A 20043-nucleotide genomic window follows, 5' to 3' on the forward strand; every position below is an offset into this window, starting at 1 on the left:
AAAAAAAAAACAAACAGACCTTACCATTTTTTAAAGTTATGTATTTAACTAAAAACTACGTATGTAACACATAAGACTTAAATAAATATGAGAAATTTAACTAAACTATAAGGAAATTCAGTCAGCATATAATTTATTGAACATTTTTTCTCCAGAAATAATATATACAATAGTATATACAATTCTTCATTTACACAGTTGGCTTGTACCCTGATTTCGATAAAGAGTTATCCTGAAAAATAGTTTTATTAGAATTAACAAGATTAGTAATCAATAGAGTAGATTTAAAGGTCTGTTTACACGGTCCAATTTCTTGAATCCGAGAAATTGGACGGATTTCTCTGTCCAAGAAATTGGATGATTCGTTGACACTATCCAAGTTCTTGAATGTCGCTGATTCGTTGAAAGAAAAACTTGCGCATGCGCATTGTTAATATTCAACATTATAAAATAATACTTACATAAGTTTAAAATTACTAAATAAATTCAAATAAAATCATAATAACACAAATAAACCTCAACAGATCAATTTATTTGAACTAAAATATATGAAAACCCACAACAAAATGACATAATTTGCTGCCAGCTTGTTGACGTCACAAAACCTAAGACGCTGATTGGTTAAGGGAGAAAAAACTTGGATGGAAAGTAGAACATGCTCTACTATCGTCCAAGAAGTTGGACCAAGTTCTTGGATGTTTGTTTACACGATCCAAGCTCAAAGCAAAACAAGTTTCCATCAATATCAATCAATCTCTGTCCAAGAAATTGGATCGTCTAAACAGGCCTTAAAACAGTAATTTATAATAGAGTAATTTAAAACGAGACATAAGAATGATTTTTTAAAAAATTATGTATATATTATTGAACATTCAGGCTATTTTGGGAGACAGTTTAACAGATAAACATTTTATAATTTTTTTTAAAAAAAAAACATTATAAATAATAGTTAAATGTTCGAAATGTATATTCAGAAAAAATAGCAAATTTATAGTTAATAAGTGCATGTTAAATGATCTTATTAACTATAAATTTGCAACTAAAAAGATTTCAAATTTCTTTATAGAAAAAATATGTATTTTTTAACTATCACAAATCTGAGGACCAATTTTTGATCATGTATAAAATTCTATGCTCCTAAAAACTTGGTTCTGTTTGCTAAAGGGAACTTTGGTTTGAAATTAAACAACATAATTTGAGTTGAGTAATAAAAATATAAAATTGCTTACCAAATTATTCTTGAAAGCTTTATTTAATAGCTCAATCATCTTTAATTTATGTTTATTGAATTCTGATGGATCAGATAAACCCGATTTCAGTAAGTCAACAACTGTTGCTCCAGACTGAATATTAAATGCCTGTGTGTACTTTACCGGATTTTTTGAAATGTTTAAAAAATCACTGTGAACCTAAAAAAATTAATGATACATCAAAATCACAAATAAAACTGAAAAAGATGGAAATTTATTATAAAATAAAGTCAATAAATATAATTTAAAGATGTAAATATTTGTTTCATTCATTCAAAGCAATTATCAATAAATATTTAATGACAATTTCCATTTATCTTTGCTTCAATAAGGAACTAACAAAATAAAACTATAAGGAACTAACAAAATAAATGTATCTTTGAAAGACTAAAATATTTTTTTTATTAAATACTTTGAACTGTCACCTTTTGTAAACCACATTTGATATGACCATCTTCTTTTCAAACAGGCTATCAGTTGGAAGACACAAGTAAATTTTAATCAGATAATTATTATCCCACTTTTTTTTTGTGCTTGTGATCGAGTAAAAAGTTTTCAGGCTTTGCACAAAAATATACAGTTTGGATAATTAATATATATATTTTTCAAAAACTTTGTTTATTTCCATACTTTCAAAAAATTTAATCCAATAAATAGTTTTTGCTTAATTAATCTCACCAATTTAAAAATTTTTAAGTTACACACATTTATAATGACATTGTGGTTATTTGTTAGCCTGTGCCTATTTTTGTTTAAATGGCTGTATTTGTTAATTTATTAAGTACATATATTAATGGTTTTTATAGTTTAAAATACTAATTTTTCAACTGTTAATACAGAAGTTAAAACTTTGATGTTTTTATAATTTGAATTTTGCAGTGGCTTTGGAATTTTATTATTTAATGAGCTGAATTTTTTTGTGTTAATAATTAAAACATAGAGGTAAATATATAATAATTCATAACAATTTCAATAAAATTTTATTAAAAAATATAAATAATTCCAGATTTTTTGATTTAAACAGCGTTAAAAATTAACAAATATTTATATCAATTAATAAATAAAGGATTAAACAATTTCTTTTCAATTATGGTTTAAAACTTGCTTACTGGCAAAGGTGGGCATTCACTGTTAGTAAAATGTCCATCCCAAATCGAAATTTCTATACTGGCAGCTTCCTGTTGAAGTTATTTGAATAAGTTATAAGATGCAATCATTTTTAATATAATCAATAATTTTATAATAACAAATATTATAAAAACTTACAAAAACTTTAACTTGTGTTTTGAATTTTTTGCAAATAAAATCTAAAGGAAGATAACTAAGTTTTTCTATTATATCATCAGGTGGTCTTCCTTTAAGCAATGGAACATGATGAACTCCAGCAAATACAGCATCCCTAAAAAATTACAATAGTTTTTACTATTAACCACTATGATAATGCAATGCTTGTTTTTTAGATACATGTTGGTTTTATCACTTAAAAAATGGAAATTATCAAATATGTAAGAAAGGAAAAAAGAAATAACTGAACACATAGAACTATCATAAGTTCATTATTTATTTCACAAGCTTCAAACCATTAATTTTTGATGAGTATTAGATTATCTTCGTTAATAACTGGTGTTAAAAAGCCAACCTAAATCTGTGTTTAAGATAGTCAATGTTCAACTTCCTAGCTTTGTCATTTTGAACCCAATTCAGAAGACAAAGACTCTCTTGGATCAAATATTAAAACAAACTAGCCTTTGTAGAGGACTTACTGATATAACCAACCCACATTTGCGTTACATGGCAGGGAAAACTTCTCAGCAAGGGGATTCTAACCTATGATCCGTCTACCAGTGAGGGTATTTTATGTCACCGCTGTGGTCAGTGCGAGCAGAATTCGTATTGACCAGCCAATGCTGGGATTTGAACCTGGATCATTTTATTGAAAGGCAAACGTTCTATCGCCTAAGCTAGTGTTCCCCAACCCCCGTTCCGTGGATCAAATGGTACCGGGCCGCCCATTTAATTGAAACTGAATTTTAATTTCTAGGTTTATACCCAATTAAAAATATTTGTGTTCCATTATAAAAAAAAGGGCCCCCCGAAGGAAGTGACATAAATTTTTTAATATTTTAAAAAGTAACAAAAAAAAAAGGAAACCACCGAAACTATTTTCTCTTCCAATTAGTTTTAATAAAAAAAAATCAATCATCATAACTGTAAATATCATAAATAAAACACGAAAGTGCGGCACAAAATTTACATTGCAACATTACATTCAACATTACAACGTGACTCATTGATTTAACGTTCTAGTAAGTTAAAATGTTAAATCACTTTATATTTATTTTTTGGTGTAACTGCATTTTATTTTGAAGGCATGTTTAAATACATTTAAATTAATAAATCAAAATAATCTAAAATATAAATAATCAACTCACCCCCCCTCCAAGAGGCCGTGGTAAAATTATAAAACGTTGACAAGTCTGCGGTGATAAAAAGGTTGGGGAACACTGCCCTAAGCCATAATGGCTTGAGTATTAGATTATTAACATAATGAAGTTATTTTAACAAAAAATGGCACTAAAGCGTAAAATTAAAATGGTGAAGAAAAAAACATTGAATTTTTGAAAAAAGCTTCTAAATTTATAAAGTTAAAAATTGACTTTAACATAAAAAATTATTTAATTAAAATCTTACTTGTCGAAACAAGGAGCAGCTGTCCAAGCTATTGCTTGTTGCAAGTTGAATTTTGGCTCTCGTCCATCTTTATCCATTAATTTTCCTGTGTTTGCATCAAATTTAGGACGTAAACCGTAGAGACAAACCAAAATAAAAGCTTTACTATCATATTCAGGATGGACCTTCTACAAAAATAAAAGTATTTTTAAGAATAAAGTTGCTCAAAGAATTTCAATGATTCTTAATTTCTACATAGGTTGTGTACGATACATATGTTTTAAAATGATTTCATACATATTTTTATCCTTTTTCAAACTTGAATTCTAAATACTTATGCAGCTGTATAGTATTATGTAATGCTATTTTATTTCTACAGCATTATCATTTTAACAGTGGCCGGTTGTGAAAGTTAAGATGTTTAGAGCTTGATGAACTGAAAGTTATGTCTTATTTTGACACTCTCCCCTTCAAACAGCTCCGAATGAGGACCTTTTAATAAAATAATAACAGGGAGATATATAATGTAGAATAATAACAGGAGGATAATAAATAGGAGAGGAATCTCTTTTGTTTTTTGCTTTGGTAGCCCATGATAATTTTGTTGTTTCTCTATGGTCTCACAAAGTCTGACAAGATCCATAAGATTGTTGACCTTAAAGAAGTGGGTAAGAGTATATATTTTCCAGGGAAGTGCCCAAACAATATATAAATATGCTTAGCAAAAGCCCGATGTTTGTGGCATTTGGTGAAGGTGTCAAAAACATTCTTGCTTTCACTGAACAAGAGCAGTGCATCTAAGGAGTGTCAGCAACATGTGATGGTTAGTACTTGAGAGGCTTCAACAACACATGATGGTTAAAACCAGCGGAGCCTCAGCAACATGTGATGGTTAGAGCCAATCTCAGACATTAACCCTATAATTCACCAAATCTGCCTTAATTTGTGTTTTTTTTAAAGTTAGTAAAATTTCAGAGAGGTTCGGCCGAAAGGAGTTAAATGACTACCCGTCTTTGAAAGTAAGTGAATTGATTTATTGAGATGAGATAGGATGTCCAGATGAGATGTGAAGATTAACATGGATAAGATTGAAATACTGACTAATAGTATTTTAAAGATTTGTTATAGTGTTAAATATAATAACTTTATCATTAACAATTAACTGAATTTGATAAATGTACTTCACCAGATGCTACCAATAGAACAATTTTTTTTAGTGTACATATTTTTATTACTACCTGAAATTAAATCAACATGTATATATATTTATAGATATAAACTACCATTAGAATAATAAACATCCATATATTTATTAATTATATATTACTTTTGGATGATCAGACCAATCCGGTGCTCTCTGGAAACTAGTCAACTCCAATTCATTAGTGATAAAACTTATTGCCTGGGATGTCCCATGTCCAATCTTAGTATCTTCACCAGGAAATATTTGAACAAGACATTGTAAATATCTTCCTTCTAAGAAAACTAAAAACAATAGGGATCCCTTTTCAATAATTTTGAATTTGAAAAAATAACTGGCAGTTAAAAAGCAAATTAATAATTTCTTTAAAGTAAAACATATTAAACTGAATTTTCTGAATCAAGTAGTGATTTGCATTTATATCATACTATTTAAAGAATCAATACAGTTTGAATAAGTAATGAGCTAAAGAGTTCTTTCAACTTAAACTTCTAGACAGTCATTAATATTTGATTATTTGTTTAAAGTGTAATTATAAAATGCCTAGAGATAATTCTCAATTTTATAGAAAGCTTATAAATGTCTGATGAGGATGGTTGCAATAGATGAATATCTGTTTTTGATATAATGCCTAGAGATAATTCCCAATTTTATAGTACTGAAGCCTATAAACGTCTGTCGATGATGGTTGCAATAGATAACTATGCGTTTTTGATCATCAGTGAAATTAAAATTTTTTTCTTAACAGTTCTCCACAAATCATCTGTTCATGTAATCATTTAAAAAGAGGGAACTTACATATTATTCCATCCACCATTTTCACAAAAACAAAAAATAAATAGTTGAAATTCAAATATTTTCTCAGTTTTGGTCGCATCAACTACAGTTTTTAATGGTTTAAGTCAGTGTTTCCCAAACTTATGACTTTTGTGTACCCTTTCTAAATTTTTCGTAACGCTGTGTACCACTAATAAAAAAATTTATGTATTTTTTACTATCAAAAATAGCTCAAAAGTTAAAAATCACAACTGGCTGTTGACACCACTAATTATTATTTGTTAACTCTGCAAAAAATAGCCAATAGAAAAATACGTAATCGTACATTTTCATGGCTAGCTTTGTTTTTAAGTGAAATTTTTTGAAATTTTCGTTTATTGCAAGATATTTTGCATAAAAACGCGTACCCCCGCTAAACTGTTCCCGTACCCCTAGGGGTACGCGTACCACAGTTTGGGAAACACTGGTTTAAGTAGTCCGATTTTTTAAAACTACAAAGATGTTTTATATTCTTATTGTAAGCATAATTTTAATTCACATCGTAACATAAATCATTAAACTTAATACTTGCACATACATTTAAAAATCTAATCTTAATACATTTAAAAATCTATTCAGATCATTGCACATTCTTATTTTTTTTAAGAAAGTCATATTTAAGACTTTAAGTAGTTATCATAATGAAAAATAAATTCTTACGCGGTAGTCCAGCAGCTTTGTCAACAAGAACCATCATTCCTTGATTTTTACAATAATGTATAAATCGTTGATAAGGGAAGTCTTCCACATCAGATCCTTCTTTATGTAATTGCTGTTGTATTAGTTGTTTTATGGCAGCATCACTATTTAGTGCTAAAATGATTGCAAGAAAACTATTTGAAAATTAACTTCTAAACTGTATTTACTGAATAAAAACTAAATAAACAATTAATAATCATTAAATATCATTTGAAACAAATTTCTTCATTCAAATTTTCAGTAATTCTTTAATGTTAAATGAACTACAGTTTCATGGGTAAAAGCACAAACTATGACACAAATATATAAAGTTTTTGGTACTATAAAATGTTGAAACAAAAAAAGAAAGAGAAACACAAATATGGAGGAGAAATAAAGTTAAAACAAGGTAATAGATAGTCAATCCAGGTAAGGGAATAGGATGGAACAAGATTTCCAAACAATTTTTTCCCCAAAAAATGTTTGCAGAACTAGTTTACTATAATTTCGACATCTGTGGTTGAACAGTTAAAAAAGGTAGTCTTTTAATACCAAAATGATTCTGTCTGTTTTTGTGATGTTAATGCCTTTTTCCTGTTTTAACATTTATATACAGCCTTAAAATAATTTTTTAAAATTTAAATAGTTAAATGCACTATATATAATTAATTAATATAAATAATTTTGATAAGAAAATTGATAACAGATAGTTTTAAATAGCATCAAATTAACTCCTATTTTTTGTTACATTTTAAACACTTGCTGTATTTTTTTTATTCTTAAGATTGTTTTTAATTTTATAATTTGAGAAAATTCCTTGACATGTTCCCCTAAAATCAAGATTAAAAAGGAAACATATAATATTAATAAAAAGACTTTAAAATAAAAATAATTTTTGCTACAGATGGATTTGTGAAAATAAAAAGTTGTAAGAATGAATATTTTTTTTTTTTGGTTAAAAAGCAATGAGAATTTTAATCATTAAAATTTACAGCAATGAAAGCATGCATTATGAAACCAATATCTATATTATTAGATGAAAGAACTGAAGTTAAATTACTTTGCCCAGAAGTTAAAAGAGCTGAATCTTTTACACTCATAGAGAGAGTTTCTGACTTTTTGTAGTGGTTATAGAGTCTGTTTTCTGATTCATTTGGTTTGGCTATTTCAGAACGATAATAGTTAGTTTCATATCCAGGAGCATTAATGTATTCCTAAAATAACATGAAACACTTTGTAAAAAAAAAGGAGGATTTTCAGAGACATTTTCCTGAAACAACTGAATAACATGTGCATTTAATGTTACTATTATCATTTTCAAGAAATAATTTTATTTCAAAACTAAATAAACTATATTTAAATTTGAGAAATTTTTAAGAGACAATTTATACAATTGTAAAGAGAAATATTTAACACCAAAGAAACAGATAAGTATTATACAGTTATATATAGATACCTATTTTTCAGTATTGTCAAAATAATAATTAAAAAAAAAACAAGTGTAATTTATTTCAATAATTTATCTTTATAGAATATATCAACTGATTGTGATACCAGATTAAGTTCCTATTTTTTGCCACAAGGCAAGCCACCTAATATAATATTGGACAGATTTGTTAAAAGAAAATTTTTTGAATTTTTTTCTTTTAAAATTACAACAAATTCTTCAAAAGCTTTAACTCTTCAAAAGCTTTAACCGAATATTTAAATTTTAGACTGAGAACATCAATGTTTGAAACAAAAAGTTTTTTTTTTCCAACATAAAATTAAAGTAGTTACAGTTTAAAGTTACCCATATTTAAATTAACAATAATTTTCTTTACTAACTGAAAAAAGTTTTTAAAAACAATGTAAGAATCCCATTTTATATAAATCCAGATACAATCCCCTATTAATTGCAATACAGCCATTTTTTTGCAAGAAATACACAAAGGAAGAAACTATTGCATTAATATAATCTTTCATTGAAGCAAAAAGGTATATTTTATTACATAATTCAACATACACTGCAAAATTTTGTCTTAAATCTTTTCTTAATCAAAATGCCTTTCTTCAGAAGCAATAACTCACTTGATGTACTTATTTTTTGTCTAAACTTTCAGATAAAATATTTCTCTATTTGCCTTGAGTCACCTACCATCGATGACTAAGGGTAGTAATTTTTATATTACTCATGCATTTATCTAAATGATTCACTGAACACCAGGAGTATTTTGTCTAATATGATGCAGTGATCAAAATGTTACTCTAAAATGTTTTGTTCTTGGATAACATACTAAAATTATATTTTTATCCTTTTTTGTGACTAATATTTGATAAAGAAAAATGAAAACTGTTTTACAAGTGACAGCTAAGAGAATATTGCGTTATTAAGTGTTTCATTTTGTATGCTTTTGATGAAAGATTTAAAAGAATGAAAAAAAAAAAATGAAACAGGTGCATTGAAATTAATGAGTGGAAGTAAATGTAATATTTATGTCATTTAAAAAAAGGCTTTTTTCTTCTTTTTTTAAAGTGTAAATAATAGAATTTATTTTTGCCAACTATAAAATATTTTTAATATTTTAAAACCACCAGTGGTTCTACACGTAGAAAGTCGTAATTTTTTTTTTATACCTCTCTAAAAATAAAAAAAAATAAATGGTTGAACCTTATTTCATTTTCTACCAACAAACATTCCTGTACATAGCAAAAGTGTCTGATTTTTTTGCACCTGTCACTTTTCTAGAATTAGATAGTAGAAACATGACCTTTTATACCACAGTGTTCTGATTCGGGGGCAAGGGGAATCAACCTGAACTTAAATTGTATAAAAAAGTGTGAACATTTCGAAGAAGTAAAAATGAAAACGTCAAAACCACCAGTGGGCGAAATATGCGTACCTTCTTTCTCTATAATCTAATATTTAATGATACACTACTAATTAAGCAATTTGTGAGCATCTGTGCTTTTGTTATACAGATAAGAAAATAAATAATAATTACCTTATCTTGGTTCAGAACTCTTAATAGTATAGTAACACCAGGTATGACAGGATTGTTGTCCATGTGAGAAGCTAACATATGTTCCATATTAAAGTCTGGATCAGGGATTCCATGCCGTACACGCACTTGATGGCCACCTATTCTCAATTTTACATCCTAATGTTAATAAAAGTATATCTTAAATCCTTGCTCCGAAGTTTAATTATATCTACAAAAATAATAATAAAATAAAAATAATAGTAAAATAAATAAAACATTAAAATCAGACAATTACTTTCTTAGAGGATACATACTACAATAAATGTTTTTTTGTTTTGACTTTAGGAATAAATGAACCTATCAGAATGAAACCTATAAAAAACGTTATCTTTTATTTTTACAAACATGCTCAAAAATAAAGCTACTCATAATTATTAATTAGATGATATAAAAAATACTCAATTGATTAGTTTTTTAAACCAAGGCTATCATACTATAACAAAACTTAACTTTTCTTCTGGTCCTGCATATAGTACAATTCCATATCATCACTCATAGATTTTAAAAAAGATCCTACTAGCATGTTTTAAAAAAAGACCAAAAATATGCAATAATTATTGGTCATTCTAATTTGTGAATTACAATTTCATAACTGTATTTACCATTTTGAATAGTAAACGTCATAAGTAATATGGGAATTCAGATATAAGGCAGTGTGGCTGCATTAATAAATAGTTCAAACTTATAAAAGAAATAAGCTATCTAATACTGTGAGGAAAAGTAAATAAACAAATTTATAAATTAGAAATCTTTTTAACATTGCAAGACTTAATATAAAGAAGACATACTATAACTGAAGGTATTCTTTACTTTCAATGAAATTTTTTAAAAAAAACATGATATATAATTAAAACACAATAAGAGCATACTCACTTTACCATGTTTATTTGAGAATGGCCCAAATAGACAAGATCCAAGAACATATGTATTTTTGGAATGTTGCTCAACAGCATAGACTCTAAGCATAATAACAACATCAGGATTCATTGGTAATCCTTCTTTATTAACGACTTGCTTGAACTTGAAATTTGGGTAACGCCAGTAAGAATTTAATTCTGGATAAGACTGGAATTTTAGTGACTTGTTTTTCTGATTCAGATATAAGTTTAGAACTTTTCCAGTAACCTACAACAATCGAGTCAAAAAGTTTAGTTAGTTAAAAAATACTTACAGCAAAGAAAAAAATGTATCACATTACTTAATTCACAACATACATAATTACATAATAACAAAATCAACACAACATAACATTATTAAAATTTTTTCACAAGAAATAAATAAAAGACTATTTTTTTAAAATACTTAAAAGTTAGATAAGATGAAATACCAGAAGAATCAAGCATTTTAATAGTATCCACTATCTTAAAAAGTTTTATCTTATAAGTAAAGATTATTTAAAAAAAAAACTGAAGACAAGATATGATTATTTTAGAATCAAGCAGCATTTTTCATCAAAGCTTTCTTTTTAAAAAGAAAACAAATGGGATAAAATATCTGAGACTCTTATTCAAAATACCTCTAAACTTGTTTCTGATAAAAATTAAAAAGCTGAGCTGAGAGAATGCTGCAATAGAACAAAAAGAAAATAATTCTTATCCCGTTACTTGATTACAGATAACTGTGTAGGGATTTTCGGTTCCATTGAATAAAACTCAACTTAAATGTAACCAATATAAAGTTTTTATGAATAACTTTCAAGGACCTCATATTTGTTAATTTTGCTACACTTATGTTAGATTAAGCTGAAATTTTATAATAATAATCTTTGACTACGCTGTGGTCACACACAAATTTGGAATCATGAAGATTTTGCTGAAGATTCACACCATAAATTCTGCTACTTGGAAAATAACTAAATATAGAATAGATAAGACATAAAATTTATTACTAATAAATAAGCAAAGTTAAAAAAATAGATTTAACGGCAATATTAAATAACAATATGGATTGGACATGCACTTGACAAACAGAGAAAACTAGTATCAGACCATATGTATTAATGATATTAAAAATCTAGTACTTTCGACTTATTTTAGAAGTAATCCCAGTAATAAAATTTAAGGAGTAAATATACTGCACTATCTTTCTAAATCCAAATTTTTCTGCGACCTCAACACAGTAAGATTCAGATTATTATTGCAAAAATTAAGCTTGAATGAACGTATATGTAGCAAAATTTAGAAAATATAAGGTTCTTATACATAAAAAATTTATGTTGCGTGAATTTTACACAACAGTACTATAAAATGGAATAAATTCCTATACAGTTAAGTCTGTAAGCAAGTGATGGAAAAATAATTATTTGCTTCCTTGTTCTTTGAAATGTTCTCTAAATTCAATTGCTTTAACGATGTTTTAAAAAGTCAATTGGGAGTTTCAGCAATTTTCTCCCATTTATATGTTTGCCTTCAAAACTTAAATAATACTTGCTTAAACTTACTTTTAAAATAAAACTTAGAAAAATAATTTGCAGGTGCTGTAATAAGCTGCAGCAATTTGCTTGGGGTAATAATTCAAATAATTTCAACTTAAAAATAATTCAAATAAATTCAACTTATTTCAACAATTTAATGAACAATTAAATACAAATAGCACAAAAACTTATGACTTTTGCAAGAAAGAGATGAGATAAGCAATTATTTTGTTTTAGAAGTAATATTTACTTTTATGATTGTTGCACTATCTGGAATGAATCGCACAGAGTCAACATAGAAGTCGAACGGAATGTTTACTTTTCCTTGTACGAGATTTAATTCCTTTTTCTTCTCCTTATTAAATGGCACCCAAGGTGTGAAAGTAGGTATAGGTTTAATGAGTGGTGGTTTTGGTGGTAACACAACAGGTTTAGGTACAGGAGGTGGTGGAGTAGGAGGCATTGGAGTAGGCTCTGAAGCATTGATACTTATATTTCGATTCATTACTGGTATATCGTGGAAGTTGCCTCTTTTTTGAATATGAGACAAAGCTTTTCTGATGTCCAAAAGGTATAGCATGCTTGGCTCTTCTAAAAACACCTATTTTGCAAAAAAGTACATTTTTTAAAAACTTATTTTTTTCATTCTATAATAATGTCAAAAAAAAAAAAAAAAAAACAATTATGACTAACAGCAATTGAATTATACAATGACTTATTATTCCAAAATATAGGGCATTCCGAAATCGATGCTTGTTTAAATAAATATAGTGCTTTGACTTAATTAGAAAAATAAACTTCTCTGACTTATTTTGGCTTTTTACAAAAATATCAACTAAATCCAGATTTTATTTTTGCAATACATGGCAAACTTGATAAACCTTAAGTACTAGGAATTACCAAATTTGAAGTTTAAAAGTCGGATGATTTCACCAAAAATTAGAATATTTTGAGCATGATATAAATTTTCATACTTGAAGCACTTAAACTTTAAAAAGTATTTCAATATGCTTTTTTTTCTTTTTTTTTTTAAAAAATTTTCCACAGAATATTGAATAGAAAAGTAGAAATACCTTCAATGAATTTCAATTTTGCTGAATAAATACCGAATTGAAAAATATAACTTTATAAATACATTTAGTAATAGTGCTTGGTTAGAGAAATCAGCTAAAATACATTTCTTAAAATAACACATAAACAAGAACTCTAATATTTAAAAATAAACAAACAAATGTTAGGAGTTGTAATAAAAGAAATTTAAAAAAAAAAAAAAATAACACAAACTATGAAAAATCCGAACTATGTTCAATTTAAGTTAGTAAAAAAGAAACAACAATAAAATGAATAAAAGTAAGACTTAAGGTATAAAACAAATATGAAATATAAAATATTTCAAACACTGTTATTAAAAGAAAAATTAATAAAAATTTGAGATTTAGTTTCTTTCTTATTTATTCAAAATACAAATATTAAAATGCAAGCAATATAGTTTAGTTAAAAAATACAATTAGTTAAATATTATTTAAAAACATTTATGGTTCAAAAAAAAGTAAAATCGAAACTATGCAAAATAAAAATTATACAAAAATATTCAACAAATTAAATATAGCTTTTTTTTTTTTGTTTTGTTTAACAACTCATTGGAAAATGTAATGAAAATTAATCAGATTATAAGCGTTCAATAGGAATTGGAACGGTAATCAAAATATTTTGTTTTAGGCATGCGATTGCTGGAAAAAGAAATTATCTGAAATTTTTTTCTGCAATTTTCAGTGTGTAATTTTATCTTTTAGTACATAAGTTAAATAAAAGACAGTCATTTTTATGCACAAAAGTAACATTTATAAATTTTTAAAAAGAGAAATAAAATTTTTTTTGTCTAATAAATTTTTTTCTCAACTCATAAAAGAATATATATATTGAAACGAATTACATATTACTTTTTTTACACACTTAATAAATAGTTATAGCATAAAAAAATTTAAATCCTTGTACAGTTTTTACATGAAATAACTATAAAAGATGATCGATTGGTTTTGAACTTCACTGTTTATTGTTACCAAGAATTTTTTAAAAAATGATTATTTTCCATACTTGTTGTAAGGCTTTTTTTTATTTAATATATTTGATAAATCAGAAATCTCACAAAACAAAATACTACATATACAGTTTGGAACAGATTGTCAACATATAGAAACACAAAGATATAATCTTACTTTAGTGACATTCTCTTTATTTTTAGCCAAGAAGAACCAAGGTTTTAAAAGTCCAAGTAAAGCCAATGTAATGTCTTGAAATATTTTATTTTCAAACCTATTGTAGAAAAGTTGATCCCAAATAAAAAGCAGAGCATAAGGTTTTAAAACTGATGCAAACATCTGAAGAAAAAAAAAGATAATTTAAACAAGTTAATATAAAATTTTTTTTTGAAACTGGATTAAATGATGAAAACAACTTACACAGAAAATCCATTGTTTTAAATAGAAGGTAATGTCACTAGAATCAGCAGATGTATTCCTTATTGCCTCTGACACAGTTTCAGAAGAAGTGACCTGAAGAATTTAATAATAAACACATTAGTAACAAAAATTAACTAATAATAGATTTTCAAATAATTATGTGATGTTAAAGTCTGCAGTGGGTTTATATAACAAACCTCATCATGTTTCTGCTTAGAAGTAAGCATCAGTTTTATATGTTTTTCCAATGGTTTATCCAAATCTACTAAAGTCTGGTATGTTGAAGATGCTATTTTATCAGCTTTATCGTTTGTGAGAATTCCTAATCGTAATATCTTTTCTAACAAAAAAGAAGCCTCTCCATAGTTATCCTCTAAAAATTAAGAAAAAATATTTACTTTAAATTTAAAGAAAATATCATTGAAATAAAACATCAATGATAAAATTTTCATCCGTAAAAGTTATCAACTTTAAATATCAAAATATCTGTGATTTTTTAAGGGGGAAAAAAAGAGAGAGTCCATTTAGAAACCAATTAATAAGCATTATACTTCTTAACTTGCTTTGCGACATTATCGCAACAAATTAGACCAACTTTTTAATTATTAGAAAATATTAATAAAAATATTCAGTTAGAAAAAAATTTATGACAATATACCATGGTCAATATGCCATCTTCATTTTATGCAGATTTATTAAACTTTACAGAAAGACAAAAGACTAAAAGTCTATCAATGACTAGCTTCTTTTTCTTGTTTAAGAAATTTTCAAATTTCATTTTATGCACATATTGAATACAAATACAAATATAGAATAGTAAAATAATTTAAATAGCTATACTCTAGAGATAGATTTGTATGATGATAAATCATTTGTTTACAATAGTTCAGCTCATAGTTAGAAGATAAACAAGATTAAATAATACAAATGCAAAATTATAATAAGACACTCGGAAAATTTTATAATCTTAGTTTTCATTATTATATAATGTATTCACATTAGTTTTCAAAATTTAATAAATTGCAATTATGTAATTGTCATACAAACAACAATTTATCTTGATGTAATGGCTCATGATAGTTTGATAGTAACAAATATAAAAACTTAAAAATCATGCAATTTAAATCCTCATTAAAATCATTTCTGATTAATAGTTGTATTTAACGTATTCAAGAAATGCAAAACTTTTATGAAAATAATTTTTAAAGCACTTTCTTAGACTGGATTAATAAAGAATTTAAGTCAGAAAATCTGCTCGCCAGGTTAAATTTAAACATTAAATGTAATAAAATTATTGTTATAAACTAAATAAAAAAAGAAAAACAATGAGAAAAATTACAAAAGAATTTTGCAGTTGTGGGACACTTGGTTAGTTAAAGGCAACCCCTAAGGAGAGTTCGCCAGGTTAAATTTAAACATTAAATGTAATAAAATTATTGTTATAAACTAAATAAAAAAAGAAAGACAATGAGAAAAATTACAAAAGGATTTTGCAGTTGTGGGACACTTGGTTAGTTAAAGGCAACCCCTAAGGAGAGTACTAATTAAATATTTAAACTAAATTTAGGACTCAGTAAATTTAAAATCATTATTTATTGTTATTAAACATAACTCAGGGGTAATTATGACAAAGTGAAAAATCCTGAAAATTTTAAGAGTGAAAACTCGATATCAATTTATATACTCGAAATGTTTAATACATCTTTTTGAACTAAGATTTATAATTAAATTACCTACTAATGAAGAATATCACACTTTTATAGTAACTAATTTAAGAAAAAACTAAATTCTTACAAGAATCACAATATTGGATTTTAAAATCGTGTGAATATGAATCGCAATATCGATTTTTAAAATCACATAAATATGGATCACTATATTTAATTTAAAAGAGTGCAAAAATACAAATTGCAATAATGCATTTTAAGAACATGAAAATACAAATTGCGATGCTAGATATTTAAATTACGCAAATACGAATCCCAATATTGCTTTTTAAAACACGTAAATACAAATTGCGATATTGGATTTTTAAATCACATAAATAAAAATCGAAATGTACGACTTTTAAATCTCATGAATGCGATTCACGACATGTAACTTTCAAATCAAGTAAATAAGAAAATCTATGTTTGATATTAAAATCAAGTGAAAATGAATCGCGATATAAACAGATTCCAACTTAGTTTCAAATATTAAAAGCAGTAAAAATCTGACGAATCAAATAATAAAAATCAAATTGGAGAGAAATCACACGTATGTAAACATCTCGTTAACAGGATTTAGCGAAAGTTTAAAATTTAAATTCTAGAAATTTTAATTCTTACTTTTAATTCTTACTTAAGTCTTGACTCTTACCTTAAATTTTAGATAACAGTGAAAATTTTGTCGTATTATAAGTTTTATTTCGAGGACACATTGTATGCCCTGCTCCTAGTTTTTATGCCTGGAAGATTATGAAAACCCTGAAATACAATCACCCCAGATAACTCTAAAGAAAGTTAGAAAGGAAGTCTAATTTAAAAACTGTACCTGAAGCTTTTAATTTTTCTTTTAAATAAACTTGCTGCACAACTGAAGCTGGGAAAACAAAATGAGGCTGAAATTTGCGACCATAGGCATTGCATATACTAAGAATGGTCACAGAAGATTTCCTGTTATCCTCAGAATTGATTGTTTTTAAACATTCAGTTTCTTTGTACACCTAAAAGAATAATTTCAAATAATTATAAATCATAAACACATGATCAAACACATGATCTTGACGTACAATTAAATAAAATGAAAAGATAAAAGTTTAAAATTTTTAAAAAAAGGATCTACCTTATAAACAGCAGACTCAATGTTTTTGTCCAAGTCGCCATTTTTTCTTTCTCTAGTGTATAACTGAGTGAACTTTTCTTTAATTTTCTCAGAATTTCTACATGGCAGAAAAATAAAATTATCATAAGGGGGAGAACTAAAATATAATTTTAGAAAATAATTTGCAGCTAAGGTACTACTAATGCCTACTAATACTAATAATACTAATGCCTTTGATGTAAAAAAATTATGGATAGAAAATAACACTGAACATAAATGTAAGCATTTATTTAATTTAAATAAAAGTATTGTTTAAGCAAAAGTAGATTAATTTTACACATTTTAATCAAAGCAAGATTTTTTAAAAAACAAGTGTATAAAAATGTATCAAGTTAATTCATTCCACATATAATAACTAAAAAAAACTAAATAAATAAAATTAACAATTCCTATAGAAGTAGTAAAAATGCTTATCTCTATCAATATTTCTCACTTATGTACAGAATACTTTTGGTCACAAAGTCAAAAAAATCTACAGAAACTCTTAAATATATAAATACTCCAAAGGAATTCTACTGCAACAGTATCTTCAAAAATTAATCAGTAGATACATTCAAAGAAAGTTTTGAAAACACCTTTCATTATTTTTTTCCAAGACATATTAGAAAGTTTTTCAATAAGATCATCACATAGTATGTAAAATCATAGAATGTAAAATTTAGTCACACAATATTAACTTTGAACTAAATAACAGAACTAATTTTTCAATTACACATATTAACAGACTTGTATGAATATATAACAGCTCACAATTTAAATAAACAATTACAGGACAATTTACATTTAAGAATGATGTGACAAAAAATAACTATAAAAGTAAAATTTAAAATGAAACGGGTTTTTCAAAACATATATTATGAGCTATATATTTTTATATTTTATAAATTTTTCTCTCTACACATCTTTTGTTAATATAAAAATTTTCTTTTTTTTAAGGAACTTTAAAATTTTATGAAAAATTGGTACATTAAATAGTAAAATCTAAAAATAAAAAAAAATGTTGCCTTCATGAAATTTAAGACACATTAAGCAACCTTAAAAAGCAAGAGTAAACTGATTACCTAAATTACAATGAAAACATCTTAAAGGAAGAAAAAAAAGAAGATCCAAGCATGTAATATTTACAAATGAGTTGCGTTGAGATACCAGACATTTTATTTATACCGACTTATTTCTAATAAGAGAGTTGCTTAGTGAAAATAAGGAAATATTACTTAATATTTTTAGACTTTTCTTTGGAAGAAATGCAAGCAGGCCAGAAGGTCATCCTTAAATTATCAGTTAGTACAACAAGGTTCTTTCTCAATGCTGGTATCAGTTGTTCTGCTCCATTTGAATTTTCAGTCAATAACGTAGAAATCAATTTTTCATGCAAATCAGTCTTTGGTCTTTTTTTAGATTTTATCTGTAAAGAAAATAATATATATATAAAACACATATTTAAAAAAATATATATAATAAAAATGTATTACAAGTTTGCCAACTTTAAGATAAAGCATTAAATAATTTGATCCCAAGAAGCACTGCAATAATAATAATAATAAAAAATCAATACTAGAATCTTGTATTATTGTTTTAGTTCCCACACTCAGTAACATAGAAACGCATATAAAAATAAATTTAGCTAGAAATGCAATGATAACAAAAATCCAATTTTGAAAACATTGTTTACAAAAGAAACTTTTTTTAAAAACCAAACTGTTATTTTCCAAATTTCTTCTATGACTCATACGAGTGAACTTCAATTTGTTTAATTCTAAGTATAATAACTTAGAACACAAAAAAAAAAACTATAATATAACTGCTACTTCAAGATGTTTATAACCTAGAAATTAATTTCCTTCATATTTATTTTAAGAATCATTGTTTCTCTGGTAAAGAATGTATGAAGTGAAACAATAACTCAATTAAAAATAATTTTCAAACATTGTTACAAAAGTATTTTTATTAAAAAATACAGAATGATATGTTAGATCACCGTAGCAAAACCACAGCACTATCTTTATAAACCTAAATTTGTCTGCAACTTTAAGGCAGTCAAAATCATTATAACAAAAATAAAAAAAAAGCTTAATATATATACATATAAATATATACATAAATAAAATAAATATTGAGGAACACATGATAAATAATCTAATAAAGATTAATGAAAAGAGAAGAAAAAAAATATTTAAAAACATAAATAATATAACGGAACATGCAAGTTTATTTGAATTTGCAACTTGCTTTACTGATTACATTTTATATTTTTCTGTATTTTTTTAAACATTTCATTCTCTATTTTTGCTTGATATGTTTTTTTTCGTATATTTTTTACTAGATATGTTCTATTTTCGTTAAAATTTTTTTGGGGTGCTCCTCACATTATAGTATTGATATATTTTGCTTTGGCTATATTAATACAATATTAGAAAGCACTCCTTTTTACTGATATAATTGTGCGGGCTAATGACAAGATATACCTTTTCATTATAATTTTTTTTTAAATTTTTAAAAATATTTCATTTTAGTAACTTTTATTCTTCTCTTTTTATTAATCTTTACTATATTATTTTCCATTTATATTCCTCTATATTTTTAACTTATTTCTTGAGTTCTATATACTTGCAGCTTATGTGCAGCAAGTAAAACTTAGTTTTCCTTTTATCATTTTTCTCTTTATTGTGCT

The 20043-nt window shown here is 26.0% G+C and overlaps 1 protein-coding gene across 2 annotated transcripts in view; it reads right to left on the reverse strand.

Moving 5' to 3' along the window:
- Positions 1–116: 116 nt before the first annotated feature.
- Positions 117–20043, reverse strand: part of LOC107448190 (uncharacterized) — a 25291-nt gene continuing 5364 nt past the window's right edge. The window contains exons 4-20 of one of the 2 annotated variants that reach the window (XM_043039548.2): positions 18587–18777; positions 17334–17430; positions 17043–17214; positions 14708–14883; positions 14511–14603; positions 14268–14429; positions 12302–12652; positions 10512–10763; positions 9600–9755; positions 7676–7829; positions 6598–6750; positions 5248–5405; positions 3942–4108; positions 2517–2649; positions 2360–2428; positions 1230–1409; positions 117–232 (exon numbers count right to left, since the gene is read on the reverse strand). In XM_043039548.2, the coding sequence (XP_042895482.1) occupies positions 191–232; positions 1230–1409; positions 2360–2428; positions 2517–2649; positions 3942–4108; positions 5248–5405; positions 6598–6750; positions 7676–7829; positions 9600–9755; positions 10512–10763; positions 12302–12652; positions 14268–14429; positions 14511–14603; positions 14708–14883; positions 17043–17214; positions 17334–17430; positions 18587–18777 (2706 nt within the window). In that variant the 3' untranslated portion in view covers positions 117–190. The remainder of the gene's footprint in view (positions 233–1229; positions 1410–2359; positions 2429–2516; positions 2650–3941; positions 4109–5247; positions 5406–6597; positions 6751–7675; positions 7830–9599; positions 9756–10511; positions 10764–12301; positions 12653–14267; positions 14430–14510; positions 14604–14707; positions 14884–17042; positions 17215–17333; positions 17431–18586; positions 18778–20043) is intronic. The other variant, XM_071185524.1, reaches the window with a different exon arrangement.

The sequence above is a fragment of the Parasteatoda tepidariorum genome, chromosome 9 (assembly GCF_043381705.1).
Source record: "Parasteatoda tepidariorum isolate YZ-2023 chromosome 9, CAS_Ptep_4.0, whole genome shotgun sequence".
In the NCBI taxonomy this organism is placed as follows: domain Eukaryota; kingdom Metazoa; phylum Arthropoda; class Arachnida; order Araneae; family Theridiidae; genus Parasteatoda; species Parasteatoda tepidariorum.